Source organism: Siphateles boraxobius, unplaced genomic scaffold, assembly GCF_051911475.1.
Source record: "Siphateles boraxobius isolate OS27281-9 unplaced genomic scaffold, OSU_SipBor_1 29, whole genome shotgun sequence".
NCBI lineage: Eukaryota > Metazoa > Chordata > Actinopteri > Cypriniformes > Leuciscidae > Siphateles > Siphateles boraxobius.
Window position 1 is genome coordinate 3,467,251 of NW_027508908.1, and position 17,637 is coordinate 3,484,887.

The following is a 17,637-nucleotide window of genomic DNA, read 5'->3' on the forward strand; positions in this document are numbered from 1 at the left end:
TCTGTATTTTATTCTAATGTTGATTTAGCTTAACGTACTTAGTCTCATACAGCCAACAAACAACCTAACTAACAACATTCAACACACTCAAATGCCGTTTAGTGTGATCGTGTAACTGTTAGAGAAAGTGAAACAGCGCTGCGTTACCTCAAGTTTAATTCGTCTAATAAACTGACCTGTGTGAGTATAGTTCAGTAGAATGAAATGTCCTTATTCCTTTATATCCGCGGGACTCGCGTTGCGTGTGGTGCTGGTATACGTCTAGCAATCGCGCTCTGCTTCATACCACAGTCAAGTTAAAAACATTAATGTATTCACTCATCCATAAAAGATCAATCAGCTTGACGACAAGATCCATACTTACGCTTAATGCGGAATACACGTCATCCTTATACGCCTTTGTTATTGTAAGAGGTTAGCGACCCCTGGTGGTGAAAATTCTTGCATATTGTACCTTTAATATGAATAATTAATTTACAAATATAATTACAAATGCATAATTTCTACAGAACACCGTATGATTGGACCACAAGGGCAGAAAGGGGAGATGGGACCTGCAGGTCCTCCAGGTATTAAAACATAATAAAATTTAAAACATATTAAAATTATTTTATGCAGAAAATTTCAAAGGCATCTGGGGACATATACACAATACCATTTTCAACAAAAAAATGGAAAACGTATGCGTTATGCGTTGTGGCTGTTCGTTTACACGACAAAAGTTTGCAAGTGCGTGTCTAAAAGCTGACTAGAACGCCTATATCCAGCCGGGTTCGTTACTTATTGGGGTCCCCTGGAAACATTTCCGTTGTGGTCTGTGCTATTTGCAGCGCGTTTCTGTATTTGTGTTGTGAACTTTTGCAGCGCGTTTCTGTATTTGTGTTGTGAACTTTTGCAGCGCGTTTCTGTATTTGTTTGTGTTGTGAACTTTTGCAGCGTGTTTCTGTATTTGTTTGTGTTGTGAACTTTTGCAGCGCGTTTCTGTATTTGTTTGTGTTGTGAACTTTTGCAGCGCGTTTCTGTATTTGTTTGTGTTGTGAACTTTTGCAGTGTGTTTCTGTACTTGGTTGTGTTGTGAACGATTTGGCCAAAAAACGCAAGCTTTTGAAAATGGGTTTCAAAGTGCAACGAAACTGTTATCATCTGTTTAATCAACAAAAATGTGAATCTGTGAAAACGTTGATGGCATGTGTATTACGTGTTTAGTCTATAGGCGTGCGCGTTTGGCGCAAGTGCTCCATAAAATATTGCGTATGTGTGCAGGCGGTTAGTCTTTCTTTACAAAGTGACATTTTAGCACAAGTAAAAAATCTCCACCTTCATGTCTCCACCTTTTTGCTGTGAAATATTTACTGATTTTTATAAAGTACATAAGAACAACTTTTATAGTGTTAGTAATATTTCAAGATGAACACTTAGTGGACTGAAGCAACCTAGGTTTGCTTGATCATTTTTAGAAAATGTGAGTATCAAATATGGTACATCATTATATCAGATCATTATTGTAATGCATTGCATTATGTTTTGCCCCACCCCAATAAAACCACAGAGCTTTGATAATGTAAATATCTTAAGACATATTAATGGGAGACATAAAGTGACAACTGATATTGATAAGTCGTCCGCTATGCTTTCATAAAGATCTCATTGATTTACTACACAAGCTATCTTTTAGGCCACATTAATATCAGTAAAAGCACCAAATTGCATATTTTTGCTCAGTGTTTTTTCCCCTCCTCTAAGCTCCATATTCTCACTATATCATACTATATGAGCCATAAAGTGCTGATGTACAGTATCAAATGTGATGCTCAACAAAACATATGCATTATATATATATATATATATATATATATATATTATATATATATTTTTTTCTTTTATTGTCAAAAGGGTTCAATTTACCAATCCATTTTTTTTACTCTTATTTAAAACAGTATGTCAGGCTTTACAGGGTTATTATTTTATCCAGAGTATTCTTTGAAATTGCCTGTTTGCATGGACAAGTGTTCAAATATAATTTATCAATATTTGTTTAAACTTGTAATTTTACTATTGTACAATCCAGGTTTTCCAGGCATCCAAGGACTAAACGGTATGAGACAGTTTACAAAATATGTAATTGATCATAAGATACTTTATTTCTTCATGATAATGTCATGACAAACCTTTTTCCCCCACAGGTGAGGCTTCATACGTCACTCTGAGGAGGAGGAGGAGCACAGGAATTTATACAGATGGCAATGTGTTTACCTTTAGCAGCTGAGCTAATGCTTTACATTTTAATTTAGACTTTAATATTTTTTTGACAATGATTTGTTACCAAAATATAAAAATATTCACACTAAATTTACAAGAATTAAAAGAACAAATTCAAATGTATTACTTCAGTTTTTAAAGAAAAAAGACTGTATTTTTTTTTTTTTTTTTTTTTTTTACAATTATTTAATACAGTATGTCAGGCTTTACAGGGTTAATCCAGAGTATTCTTTGAAATTGCCTGTTTGCATGGACAAGTGTTCAAATATCATTTATCAATATTTGTTTCAACTTGTAATTTTACTATTGTACATCCAGGCACCCCAGGCCTCCCAGGAGTTCCAGGCATAAAAGGACAAAAGGGTATGAGACAGTTTACAAAATATATAATTGATCATAAGATATTGTATTTCTTCATGATAATGTCATGACAAACCTTTTTCCCCCACAGGTGAGGCTTCATACGTCACTCGGAGGAGGAGGAGGAGCACAGGAATTTAGACAGATAGCACTGTGTTTACCTTTAGCAGCTAATGCTTTAAAAATTACATGTAAATATTTTAATTTAGACTTTTCTATTTTTTTTGACAATGATTTGTTACCAAAATATAAACATATTCACACTAAATTTACAACAACAAATTAAAATGTACTACTTCAGTTTTTAAAGAAAAAAGATTGTATTTTTTCCCTCGTCATTAATATGTGAGTGCATGACTGCAAAATGGGATTTAACATAATCTGGAGATATGGATGTTTAAAATTAGCTTTTTGTCATTTGATTTGCTAAAAATGTTTTCATTATTACAGACTTTCAATAGCATCAAATATGGCTTGACTTTTAAATTGAGAAATAAAGATTCTGTTTTTGTTTTTAAGCTGAGACTTCTGAAGACCTCATATTTAAGTCCCTTTAAGGCAAGTCATTTCTCTCGGCGGCCATCTTTGAAACATCAAATTTTCCAAAGCTGTTGACTAAACTGGGAAATCACCAAGGAAATCTGAAAACAACCATCTCACAAAACAGCATTTTTTAAGCATATGTGTGAGGTCATAACATGCATCTAAGACTTTCTCAGAGCCGTTTTTCTGAACTGGAGCTTCTAATGGCAGCTGTTACACCAATCAGAGAGTCAAAATGATCTTCTTAGCTCCGCCCACTCCCATGAAGCACTGCGAATGATGTAATCGGATCGATCTCCCTAGGCTCTCAAAATACTGAAATGTTTGTATATATACACATATTTTGGAATAAACTTTAAAAAATACATTATAAATGTAATCTGTAAATGAGTCGTTTTATTTCTCTATTGTTTTAAATTCTATTATGCTGTTTGCAATGCTTCATGGGATAGTTATTTCCTCCCCTAAAGTGCAGTCTTGTACCTTTGTATTTTTGTCAGATTTTCAAAAGCTTCAACACGCTTTAACAAAGACTATTTTAGAATCCCTATGGGAAAAATGAATTGAAAAAATACTTATAGAATCAGCGGCACTTAAAAAGATGTCAGGAACTGTTGCAATTAATTCATACTTTGCAGTCACGTGACTACCATGGATACCTGGCGGGCAACAAACGACAAAATGGCCAATACTACAATCAATTATATAGTAAGGCTATTTTTTGTTTCCATAGCACAATTACTAAATATGAATAATATCACTAAAATGGTATAGGCCTAAAAACAACCTTATGTTCACGAACAGCACGTATGAATTGGCGATAGGTTATATTACTTATTTCGCCATATTGCGCGTTGCACTTTCTCCCATTCATAGTAATGCGAGTGTGCGGTCTTTCTATACCTAAAGTATTTTTCTCATATTCATAAACACAGACACACTTGAATACAGAGACCCACTGAATTAACTATTCACCACAAATGCTTTTAATAACAGTAACTTCCTATAATCACAATGATTTCATATTTGACACAAACACAATACATCTTACAACTGTTATGCTGTGAATTTGACCTCATGAGAAAATGCGTACAAAAACAAAAATTCCAGCAAAAGTACTGATGCGACTACCTGCAGGAATGCCTGTATCTGAAGGCGAACAGCACTCTCTTTACAGTAAAACATGAACAATGCTCTCAGCTTTTATCAATGACAAGAACTTAATGTTTTCGGTCTTTTTTCTCCACAGATTTCACAGTCGTTTTGTGCGGTTTTTACAGACTACACCACAAATATAAATGCAGTAAACACATTTAGAACTGCATGTTGAAAGTGAACTTAGATGAAGAAAAAAATATTTTACTAAAAAATGCTAAAAAAAACAAAAAAAAAACTTATCTAATTAAATTAAATTGGTTTACAGGAAACATCCTCTATACTCTCACCGAAAAGTACACAAATGTAGTGTAGAGATGTCTGGGTGAATCTCCAGTTACGCATGTAATCGGGGGAAAAAATGCCATTTTTTTGGAGAATACACAGTATCGACAATATGAAAAGATTGAGCTCTTTTGCTTTAAAGTAGATGAATTGTAAAGTTGAGATGATTAATGCAGCTGCATGTTCACATTGCATAGCAGAGCAAGTGCAGATGCACTTCTTACCACAGTGATGTCAGAATATTTGCATACAGTGTGGTTGAGATGCTAAAATGCTTAAAAAAATTAATATGGCTGCTACTTAAAGTATAAATCCATTTTATGATAATAAACGCTCGCAAAAAGTGATGCGAGATAATGGAAATTCCAATAAATTTATATCCTGTAATTTTTCCATACAGGAAATAACCAATAAATCACGAATTAACATTTAACATTATGTCCTGAAAATGTATTTCTCTAAATAATGTGCAATTAAACTTCATTAGAATGGCAAAAAATGTTGCTTGGCAGAATCAATGGCTTTATTCTGACTGATTTTGATATTTAAATCATTCGCTTGGTTCTCATAACCACTGACATCAAGCATTGACTCTTTACTCAAAAAAATCAGCCCAAAGTTGAACTGTCATTCCATGTTAGCAAATAAAGTCCTAAAAATACCACAGTAAACCCCGATTAATACTTTGAGACCAAAAAAAAAAAAAGAGGTAAAATTATGACATTTTTTAAATAAATAAAAAGAGAAAATGGAAAAAAAGATTCATTAAGTGACATATAGAATTAAATCACATTATCTTTCATAAATCATCACTAAAATGTTTTGGAAAACCACTGAAAATCCACATTTAAAGCTTAAATAAAACTAAATAAAATGAAAGCAATAGAACAATTGGGCCGTCTGTTCTGACTGACAGCAGCGATCAGAGGGAAGGAGGCAGCAGAGGTTCAGTCACATTGCAGTTCAGCATCTCTGTGCTTTAAAACCCAGTGGAGTGGACGCTCGGGACGGGGTAGAACTTAGAGATTCGGCTCTGGTTGGAGGGGTTAAGGCATGCAGACTCCCCGGTCATTTTGAAGAACACTTCCTGCTCTTGTAGCTTACGGGCAAACTCATCTTCAAGGGCCTGGACAGAGAGATTTCATGTTCTTAGGAAATGCACTAATCAAACATGGTGGAAGTGTTCAATATTAAAGGTGCACTCAGTAATGTTTTGCTGACATCTAGTGGTGCGGATGAAGCATCACACAAAAGCTTTTCATAGACAGCCATGGTCAATTATTTCTGTGTGAGAAAGTCCTGTATGAGTAAATTTGCCTGGTCATGTGATCTCAACATGGCATCTTTAATATGGGAAAAATAAATGAGTGCACCTTTGAAAAGTCTCAGTAATTTACATGGAAAGTTCAAATTTCTTTGAATTATTATGATGAAGTTGAATTGCTTAACATTACAAAATATTGGTTTAATTAAGATAAAAATAACCAATAAATAAGTGAAAATTAAATACACAACTGTTTGGGGTCAGTAATAAATAAATTAATATCTTATTCAGCAAGGACACATTAAATTGCTAAAAAGTGACAGTCAATACATGTAATAATGTAGCAAAAGATTTCTATTTCAAATAAATGCTGTTCCTTTGAACTTTTCATTAACCAAAGATGAAAAAAGGTATTTTTTTTCCACAAAAATATTAAGCAGCACAACTGTTTTCAAAAGTGATAACAAAAAATGTTGTTTCTTCAGCATCAAATCTCCATATTAGAATGATTTCTAAAAAATCATGTGACACTGAAGACTGGAGTGATGATGCTGAAAACTCAGCATTAATCAAAGGAATAAATTACATTTTAAAATATAATAAAATAGATAAGTTATTTCAAATTGTAATAATATTTCAGTTTAGTGACTTCTTTCAAAAACATTTTAAAAAATCTTACCGACCCCAAACTTTCGAATGGTAGTCTACATAAATTAGCATTTCAGGTTTCATGTGCAGCATTGCTAAAAGAGTGATAGGCCCTTCAGAACTACGATCGAGGTTCAATACTAGTGCCGTACCTTCTTGCGGGGTCTGAGTTTCTCTCTCCAGTCCTTGAGCTCTGCGCTGTGCTCCTCATCCAGCTCCTTCAGCTTCTGAGTCTCATGCTCGATCAACAGATGACACTTCTCATTCTACAACACACACACAAGGCACGTTACCGTTCCGTTTTTATGACGGAGTAGCCGTTTTACAGAGCAATAAAACACATGCTGTATTGTTCGTCTGGTAGTGAATGCTCAGTGTACCTGCAGCTGCTGGAGTTCTCTGGCGTTGGCGTCGCACTGCGTCTGCAGGTCTCTCATCTGATTCTCATGTTTCTGGAGTTGATGGAGACGCTCGTTCTTTTGTCTCTTCTCCTCCTGTGCTGCAAACTGTTCCTCGGCCACACAAATATACAAGAATTACTACACAAACACTAACTACAAGAAGAAAAAATGATCTGTGCAATAAGTTTAAATATTTAGGGATGCACAATATATCTGTACCATATTGATATGAATTGGTATTCATCGATATTAGATCCATATCATATCCATATTTATTTAAGCATGCTAATTTCCACTATTTTTTTTTTTTTTTATAGATAACCTTAAAATGTAATTTTAGCACATCTCAAAATTGACAAGAATTTTAACATTGCTGCATGATTCTGCAGAAACAATTAACTTTGTAAGCTCATGTAGACTAGAACAAATGATTCCGTTAAAGGTGCAGTAAGTGATTTCTGAGAAACACCACTGATATTTGAAATCAACACAAAAAACACACCCTTCCCTTCATGTCTCTGCCCCAAAATGCACGAACACACAATGCAAGATACACTTTATGATAGTAGAAGCGGAGCAACATAATGCTTAACGAAAAATTCAGGAAATGAACAAACGACAAAGAAAAAAGACAAAAAGAACAAACGACAGTACACAATACACAATACATACAGTACACAAGAGTATATACAAGCTAGAGTTGGGTTTAGTCGCCAGCAGACAAACAATGACACTCTTGCATATAAAGCATATCTTGATTCTGTGAAACATGGCAAAACCAATGTTACTCGCGTATGGAGCAGAAACAACGCAACCTCTGCGTCCGTTTTCAGGCCTACCCGCTTAACTCTCTCCAACGCTGGAATGCTTTTCTGATATTGACGTGGGTCCTAAAGCTCATGCCTGATCATATTCCTTCTTTTTTCCAGTGTTATTCATCCGAACTTTTCTCTTTTGTAAAGTTGTTCAGCCATCTCTCTTTCAACAGTCTTACTTCAAATCTCACTCTCTTTCCTCCCCATCATGAGTGGACACGCCTCCTACTGCTGATTGGCTACAACCGTGTTGGTCCGATCCACTTTCAACAGCATGAATCAGAAATCGCTTACTGCACCTTTAAGCCTGAACCTGATACGACCTCTGACCTGTTTGACCCTCTCACGTTCCAGTTCCGGCGTGACCCCTGTGGTTGTGATGCGCAGACTCTTTTTGAACATGGCCATGCGGGTCTTAGCATCACTGCGCTGGATCTTAGGCAGTCTGGTTCTCTCTTGAGTCTGTTTGCTCTTCATCTCCTCCATCAGACGCTGGTTATACCTGTGCATCTGCTCCATTTCCTGTAGAAAAACACACTCAAAGTTTAAAATCACAACAATAGCAACCAGAAGTGCACATACTATATAAGGTTGATGTGGGGAGTAACCTTCTCATGTCTTTTGAGCAGCTGGTGTCTTTGCATGAAGTACTGGTCTTTCAGCTGCTGCTTGTGCAGCTGGTGTTTTTCCTGTAGGTGGCGCTCTTCCAGTTCCCACATGGCGGCTTCTCTGGCTGCAAGAATCAGGAAGAACCAAGTTAAATCAACTGAACTTTGTTTTCAAAGTTCAAATGGTACCCTGCGTGACAAAAGCTAGCCCAGTACCAGAGCACATGGTAAGGTAACTATAGCTAAAGTTCAGAGCTAAAGTAAGTAAGCTAAAGTAACTAAAGTTTCCACCCAAAGTTGTGAATTTAACAATGGTCAAAAGTTGATTATCGCATAAAACATTTGCCTCCAATGTGTTCAAGAGAACAAAATCATTCCTGGGAAATTCTAAATATCATAATGTAATAAAAATGGGGCTTTTTTCTAGCCTAGAAATCTAGACGCACCCTAGCGGCAGCAAAAATTATTTTGCAGCAAAGTGTGGTCTAGCAACTCTCCGTTGGCATTCGAGCTGGAAAAACCAAACTCTGGTCAGGCCAATCACATAGTGTATAGAGTTAGTGGGCGGGCTTAACATAATGACGGCAGAGTTGTGCAGTTCTGCGTGATTTCCATAGGTGATTTGAATTCCCTGCTACTTGCAAACAAAGAAGATGCTGCTGGCGAACAGCGGTCTTTCGAATCGGCTTTGGCCGCGACTCTGGTTGATTTGGAGTTAAGAGAATTCTTAACAGGATTCGGCAAAAGTTTAACTTATCAACTAGCTCCTGGTGGAAAAACGCATGGGACTCACTCAGCCACAGCCGTCCGTTGCTCTGGGGTGCGTTTTCCAAAGCCAACTATGGTCGCAAGTTCCGTCGTTACCAATAGAGTTCAATGGAAATTGCAATCATAGTTGGCCAACGATGCTTTTGGGAAACGCACCCCTGGTTGGTTGCAGCGCTAACCTATTGCGTGCAGAGGGAATTTGAAAGACAACTGTTTTTCCCGCCCCTCGGATTGAGGTATGCCAATTGGGAGTTCCCAGACCTAACATCTTGATGTAGGTCTGGCTTGCCAGGCTAGCTTTTTTCTCTATCATAAATTACTTTAAAAGCAACAAATGCTGTCATGATATCTTGCGTTCGGATGCCAGATGTTGGGAACACAATCATTTGAGGAAGTCATACCAAGTTATTTTGATGACAGGCTTTGGCTCAGGGATTTCAGAATAATTAAACCAACATTTGAGATGCTGTGCAATGAAATTGGTCCGTTGGTTAGTCCAGTTACCCAATCACATCCTCTGTTGAGGCAAAGTCACATGATTTATCTGTGGCGCATCAAGGAATTTATTTGGTAAATGTAGTTTATGCTCATGTCTTATCAAATAAAATTATATATCTCCCTCAATTGTACGCACAAGTTGTTTATGCACATCTTGGCAGTTGTATCCAGCATGTTTTTATGTGATATCCGAAAATTTGCATTAAAATAGGTGGATGGAAACAGCTTTTGCCGAGTTGGTATGTGTCAATATTAAAACTAACTACTTTAAATTATCGGATATGAGCCGATCATTATTTTCATGTTATGGCTGATATTAAAATTCTCTGACTGTCTAAAGTAAAAAAATAAATAAAAATAAAAGCAGTGCTTTACTTACTACAAGCGCTACAAATTTATGCATCACAACATTATTGATGAAAATGTAACTGTGTTATATAATAAACTTTAACATTAACTTTATATGAGAGTTCGATGATCTCTAATACTGTCTGACAACAAATATGGTACCGATATATACTAACGTTCAAAAGTTTGGGGTTGGTAAGATGTTTTGATGTTTGTGAAAGAAGACTCTTTTGCTCTCTTTGTCAGCATCATTACACCAGTCTTCAGCGTCACATGATACTTCAGAAATCATTCTAATATGATGATTTGATGCCCAATAAACATTTCTGGTTATTATCAAACAGTTGTGCTTATTAATATTTTTGTTATAGCAGTTATTAATATAGCAGTAATACTTTTTTTTCAGGATATGTTAATGAATAGAAAGTTCAAAAGAACAGAATTAGAAATTTTTTGTAACATTATACATGTATTTAACATCACTTTTGATCAATTTAATTCCTTGCTGAGTGTTGAGTGCAACTGTGTTGTGTTACAGTTTTTTCAAATTGCTTACAATTGCTGAAACTATGTCTCAATTTCTTAAAACTCTACACACAAAACACACACACACACACACACACACACACACACACACACACACACACACACACACACACACACACACACACACACACACACACACACACACACACACACACACACACACACACACAAAACATCAGACATCTCTTGCAAAAGCAAACACATCATTCAAAACTATTTAAAGGGATAGTTCACTCAAAATGAAAATTAGCCCATGATTGAGTAAATCATGGGCTAATTTTCATTTTTGGATGAACTATCCCTTTAACACTTCCAAAAATTGTGTTTTTACGTAGTAACTAGTCTACACACAAACATAAAATGATTAGCCACATACACACCAAACTACACACAAATGTGAAAAATGTAAAACACTACTATCTTGTGTCTTTTGCTTTTTCAGTGTGCAGTGGAGTGTACAGGAGTTTGTCACATATATGTATGTGCACAAATACACGGTATATACAGTATGCATGCACAACTGATGAATGTTACAGTTATTGAACTGAATCAACACTGACGTGACTTGAGCTGAATATTGACACTATTTGCTTCTTAGAGCTGCTTCTCAGGCTATTTTGAATTTGTTACTATTGTGAAGCTGCTGTGAAACAATCTATATTGTAGCTTGTATGTATATTCACACATATACTGAATATGCATACAAGCCAAGTCAGAAAGTCAACTTTATTTCTAAAGTGCTGTGTGTGCGTATATATGTATGTAGTATATACATACACACACATATATATATATATATATATATATACACACACACACACATAAATACATATATGTAAATATGTATACATATATATGTACACTATTAACAAAAATGCAAGGGGGTAAACAATTTCTTTCTCAAAACTTAGTTTTGATTTCTATGTGATCAATTTATGCATAAGTGTTTTCACACATGATCATTGGGTGTAGGCCATCAGTAAATGAGTGTGGCATGAAGAGAACTGTGTTTAAAATTTTGCAAAACGTTTGTTTTTCAATTCAAACTGAGTGTAAAGCGTATGTGCTTGCAGTTTTGCAGACTTGGTCTGAAGATTAGGTAGATGAGTGAATGGTTTCACTGAGTGGGCCTTAAGTTCCACTTTTAGTGTGCAAGCAATTTGAAAAAACTAATTTCTTTCAAAATGAATTAATAAAAAAACGGTAGTGTTCAGTTTATTATATCTCTAATGCTGTGGGCTGTTGTTGCTCACCGCACAAACAGCTGACTAGAGCCCTGTCTGAATATTCTGAACTGCTAACACAGCAAAAGCTGTAAACAATCCATTGGGGAGGATGAGAATGAGACTTAAGGATAATATTGAGTGAGATGTCCAGTCTGACCTCTCAGGAGCTGCTGCTTGTTGTTGAGACAGTCTCTCTCGATCGTGGCCAGCTCATGTTTGTGCTGCTGAATGATCTTCTTCAGAGCGCTGTCCAGATCCTGCTGCTGCTTCTGAAGAAACTCCTGCTCCTTTAAACACAAACAAACACAACATTAACAACTAGCAATAAAACAGCATATATACACATGTTCATTTTGAAAGGGGAGAGGGCACTTTTGACAGTGTATCCTACATAGAAAAAACTGTAATGAACAATTTTAGTCTACAAAAGAATCAAGATCTTCTCTGATGATGTGTTTACTGGTGTGAGGGCAGGGCAACCAGTCACTCACAGGAGATCCACCAATAGCAAACCACAACCATCCAATCAGTTCCCCATGACGAAACTCAAGTCCCGCCCTACATTTTTTCTTTTTTGAGAAGCCGTTTAACTTGGATAAACGTCACAATAGGGAATAAAAGACTATTGCAACTTCCATTCCATGCCGACATTACTGACAGAATGACAGTACTGTTGAAAAGAAGAATGAAACCACTTTAACCACCTGTATGGTTTAATACTGGCCAAACTCCTGCAGGTGAGACTAAACACTGATCGTAAAAAGGAAAGAAAGTAGAGGAAAGCAGATTTCATGATTCACAGCACACATTCAACACGCATGCCGATTACGTCCTGCAGGGCGGCGCTGGTGAGTCTATCATCACATGTGCAACATCCTGTGAGGTACAGTCAGTTCAATCAAAGTGTATAGAAGAACAAGAGGCGAAACTCAATAGAACGTTCCATTGCAACACCAGCGCCCAGCAGCAGCGCTACGCTTCCGCCATTGGGGTGAAAGCGACTCGGCAGTCCACTAGTGTTGATGTGTCGTTCGCGAACGAGCCACTCTAAAAGCCAATTCTTTGAAAAGAGCCGGACTTCCCATCACTATCCACTAGCTTTTTGCTATCGCTATGGCAATATCAGCTGCTTTGTAATTTTTTTTTTTAAAGTAGATTAAAGATCAAATCCAAACTGATGACAACACAGAATACAATCACTAGACTAGTGATCATCAAATCTCTTTTAACAGTTTATTTCACAGACTTAGACAAGTTTTCTACCTTTTCCCCACACAACCTTTAGTATTAGCATTACAAACACTGAATTAATACCAACATATAAAATGAAGTAAAGGACATGCTATATCAGATAATTGTAATGTTGGACAATAAATAGCTTTACAGTCAACAGTTTTTTTTTTCAGTACTATCTTATATTAATGACCGTTAAAGCAAGACTATGTAAACAAAAAACACAGCCACTGTCCATCATGTTCTATAAGATCATCATGTTTGTAGCATGATCCAGGAGATTAAAACGTACAAAATATATTTCAGGCCTAGTGGAGTTGGTAACTAATAATAGTAGTAAATGTGTAAAGTTGCATAAAATGGAAATACTCAATAAAGCAAGGAAAAATTACCTCAAAAAACTGTTATCTGTGCTCTTGACCAGTAACTCCAGTTGGAATTTTCACCCCAAAATGGCGGCCACGCTACCGAAGTGCCACCTAGTGGCTGTTACCAAAAAAGCATCAGAGTTTCACCTCTTGTTCTTCTATACTCTTTGGTTCAATCCCATGTAAACGGATTCATATTTAAACCATAAGAATACTTTAGTAAGTGAAAATAAAAAAATCTCCCAAAAACTTTTTCCCCAGACTGCTTCTTCTGGAAAGCAGGGATCCTAAACTCTTCCATACCTCTTTCTTGCGGTTCTTGAGCGTGCTCTGAAACTTGGAGAGCTCTTTTTCCTGCTCAGCTTTAATGCGCTTGGCTTCGTCTCGAAGGCGATCGGTGTGTTCCTGCTCCAGGCGCTCGATGGTCTGTTTCTGTTGCCGTTCCATATTCTCCACCTCCGTATCATACTGACGCTTCTTACTCTAGTGAGACAAGAAAACACAGAAATTATAAAGCAGATCTACATGAATCGCCTCTATAGACGCATTCAAAATACTGAGATAAATAGACATGCATAACAAATATATATATATATATATATATATATATATATATATATATATATATTAAACACCAGAAATGAAAAATAATTTGGCAAGAAAAAAGCAACAACATGAGAATCTAGAGATCTTTTCCAGATGACAACCAAAGTTTAGTTCAAGTTCATTTAGTTTTATTAACTAGAATAAAAATAATGAACAGGAAATATGATTATTGACCAGGTTAACTGGCACAATCTCAGGTGGTTTAAAATACTGACCTACGCTCAATAGTCAGACACGGATTACACACTCCAAAAATAAAGAAGCTGTTAAGTATGTGATGTAATTTGGTCAGAGTCCTGCCAGTGTTTCTGGGATTGGCATCGCCACTAGTCTCAGGAAAGCAAGGTTTAAGCACCTTACTAAGGCTATTAATGTAAAAACATGTAATAATCACATCAGCAGAGTATCTTGGTAGATTATGTGGTTTCAAGGTGACATTTTAAAGATGATCCCAGTAAAGAGTTGTCTGATTGTATGTATTTGTGCCCTGGAAATCAGGCACTATTTCAGCATGGAAGCAGACGCAGGCACTTTCCTTCTGTATCCTTAATTTGATTTATATTGGACCCTTGATATGATCCAGTTCTATCAATGAAACAGCGATTCTGATCTTTATGTCTTTGTTTGTTCTGGCTCACCGTGACTTCCTGTTCGAAGCGTCTGTAGATCTGCTCCCTCTGCTGCTGGAGTTTGTTGCTGAGCTGAGTTTGAGCTCTCTGCTCCTCTTTCTGCAGAAATCTCAGTTCCCTCAGCTCCTGACGCCTGAAACACACACATTTAACAATCATTTTACACTCCAACAACAAACCCACCTATGGCGTTTAAACAAATGTATGGAACTAAATAAAATGTTTATACAAAATATATATTTATTTACAAAATAATTTGGACTAGAAATTGCTAGAAAATCAAAGCCATATGTCTAAGTTGATTTCCCAAAATTTGAGCCTGCTAAAAAAGTTTTAAAGCACCATCTCTATGGTAAAGCAAAGTCCAATTTCTAAAAGGATTGCGTTCTGTCATAAATGTCGTTCCAAACCCGCAAGACTTTCGTTCATTTTCAGAAACACAAATGAAGATCTTTTTAATGAAATATGAGAGTTTTCTGTCCTTCCATTGACAGTCTACGCAACTACCACCTTCAAGCCAGATTTCTCTCAATTTCATTAAGATCTTCATTCGTGTTCTGAAGATGAACGAAAGGCGAGTAATTGATGACAAAATTTTCATTTTTGGGTGAATTAACCTTTTAATCTTTAAATCCACCAGCAAATGCCAATTTAGAAACATCACGGAGTAAAACGGTATTTTATTACTTATTCCAAAGTCAACATTAAACAGCATTCACAACCCATTTTAATTCTGAAATGTAACATTTTCAAGTATAAACTGGAATCATGCACAAGGATCGTGCATTAAGTAGGTAAATAGGATCGTTTTTATATCATTACTTAAAGACTATGACTGTATTTTAATTGTTTTCTTAGTCCCATTCTTCTTTATAAATGACAATAAGTTTAGGATAACCAAATGATAATAATTTATAAATTGTTTAAAATTTAAATAGAGGAAAAACTGTTTAAGGTTGAAAACTGCTGAGCTTTTCTGAAAAAAAAAAAAAAAAAAAAAAAAAAAATTGGCACAATCCAGTCCATCAGGAAGCTTTCCCAGACAGGAACAGGAAGTATTACTCAGCTTGTTTTCCCTTTCATACATCTGGTGTTGGAATATGGGGCTGTTATCTGTAAAACATACTAATAAACACCGCATGGGAAACTCTTTGTCGCTTTGTGGTATGAAAACAGCCCAACGCCGCTTTTATATCACCCAGCCGTGAAAGATGATTGGACACATAAACTACCAGTCTGTGTGCATTTACCAAAACAGGTGATGTTGCTATAAGAATGAGAAGAGGCAGAAGCTTGCACTAGAAAATTTCTGCCACAACATGAAACAGGCAGAACTAAAGTTTTACCAATGAATGCAAATATGATGCAAACATGAGGCAAACATGAGGCAAACATGCAAAGTGTCTCAGAGCAGTTAAACAGCTGATGGCTCACCGGAGGAATCTCATCTCCTCGCTTTTGGTGTCATTGTCTGTGATGATCTTTGATGTCGTCACGCTGACTTCCACACCATCCACAATGAACTTGCGAGTCTTTTTCAGAGTTTTTTTCTGCCTCTTGTTGTCCTAGAACAAAAACAACAAAACATTCTAGTTTTAATACTGGGGAAATACTGCAAAAAAATTAATAAAATCCTGATGTTTTTTGGCCTTTTAAATATAGCTCAATATTTATGATACTTTGTGGATTAAATGGCCTTCATTAATTTGTTCTTTAGTTAAAATAAGTCAGTCAAGAAAAAATACATATTTTTTTGACCAAACAGCCTCGTTGCCTAAACATTCAAAATGTTTAAATGTTAAAACTTAAACCCAGTAAGTAAATAAATAAAGAAAGAAAGAAAGAAAGAAAATCAAGGCATGTCATTTTTCACAAACTTTTGTTAAAATTAATAATTCACAATATATTTTTATAATTTTATAATTTATTTTAGCCTATAGATTTAAAATGTTTAAACTTAACTTAAATTCTGTATAAATAAATGAATAAATAAAATGAAGACAGGCCATTTTCCCACACAATATTCACTAATAATTCACAATATCTATTTTATTTGTAATATTTAAACATTTGAATTGCTTAATCAATCAATCAATCAATCAATCAATCTCTTTCCCTCATGCTTCCTCTCTCTCAAATAACAGCATAAGTCAACGTAAGTCAGCATATCTAAAATTAAGTTTTGGAATTGGCAACTGAGCCTTGGATGAGATGTGTAAGAAATTAGTCCCAAAGACAAGAGCGTTTTAGGGTGGGTTCACACTTGTAGTTCGGTTTGTTTGGTCCGGACCAAAATGTTTTATTTTAGCCTTTGTCGGTTTAGGGCATTGGCATTTTAACACCAAAAACTAAAGATACCAAACCTAAAGGCATACTAGGGATACATTCACAACCTGATTGGTCAGCTTTTATTAAGCATATTTTGCACAGAATTTGCCAGACATCCAAAACAATGCTGTGTTCTGGGATAAATGCGCTCGCTGTATGTGCGTAGCTACATATGATGGTATTTTGACCAGCTGAGTACAAGTGAAGAGCTCATCAAATGTGTAAAGGAGTCAAAACAGCGGCAGGAATTCCTCTGTCCCTCTCACACACACACACGCTTGTGAGGAGACGTGGTTCTGACACCTGTACTGAACTGTGATGAGAGAAAAAAACAGCTGTGCTTGAACATTCTGTCATGTTTAGAGTCACATCTTGTGACATCATGTCCCGGTTTTGGTTGGTTTACATGTCTTTGGTCCGTGTTGCGTTCATATATTTTTCAAACCGCACCAGAGTTGGTTTGGAGGCGGACAGAGACTCATCTTTTCAGCGTCTCGCATGCCAAGTATGAACACACCCTTAAGGACAAAAACCTGACAAATGTCATGAAATAGAATATCTGAACAATGTTCTGAGGTGTAGCAATCACAGAATAATTGACTCCGGGCCACTAAATTATTAGACACGATGTTTCGATTATTCCTTCCTTTAAAAACTGAACTTTAAATCAGAGACTATACTGACTCTACACTAATTCTGTGATCTTCTATTGTCTGGTGACTAACGAGTATAAAGTAATGGCAGCTTTT

General features: G+C 36.0%; 2 protein-coding genes across 34 annotated transcripts in view; one reads left to right on the forward strand and one right to left on the reverse strand.

Annotated features, from left to right (window-relative positions):
* Positions 1–3,137, forward strand: part of col17a1a (collagen, type XVII, alpha 1a) — a 32,656-nt gene extending 29,519 nt beyond the window's left edge. For 26 of the 33 annotated variants that reach the window (XM_077246123.1, XM_077246124.1, XM_077246126.1 and 23 more), the window contains 4 exons: positions 510–569; positions 2,069–2,095; positions 2,578–2,622; positions 2,711–3,137. In XM_077246123.1, the coding sequence (XP_077102238.1) occupies positions 510–569; positions 2,069–2,095; positions 2,578–2,622; positions 2,711–2,760 (182 nt within the window). In that variant the 3' untranslated portion in view covers positions 2,761–3,137. Of the gene's footprint in view, positions 1–509; positions 570–2,068; positions 2,096–2,183; positions 2,623–2,710 lie in introns of all 33 variants that reach the window. The other 7 variants (XR_013207775.1, XR_013207778.1, XR_013207780.1 and 4 more) reach the window with 2 other exon arrangements.
* Positions 3,138–4,125: 988 nt separating this feature from the next.
* Positions 4,126–17,637, reverse strand: part of slkb (STE20-like kinase b) — a 28,601-nt gene continuing 15,089 nt past the window's right edge. Inside the window, exons 10-18 of the mRNA XM_077246153.1 lie at positions 15,995–16,125; positions 14,570–14,693; positions 13,629–13,808; positions 11,882–12,011; positions 8,339–8,463; positions 8,061–8,252; positions 6,895–7,020; positions 6,667–6,780; positions 4,126–5,728 (exon numbers count right to left, since the gene is read on the reverse strand). Coding sequence (XP_077102268.1) covers positions 5,582–5,728; positions 6,667–6,780; positions 6,895–7,020; positions 8,061–8,252; positions 8,339–8,463; positions 11,882–12,011; positions 13,629–13,808; positions 14,570–14,693; positions 15,995–16,125 — 1,269 coding nt within the window. The 3' untranslated portion in view covers positions 4,126–5,581. The remainder of the gene's footprint in view (positions 5,729–6,666; positions 6,781–6,894; positions 7,021–8,060; positions 8,253–8,338; positions 8,464–11,881; positions 12,012–13,628; positions 13,809–14,569; positions 14,694–15,994; positions 16,126–17,637) is intronic.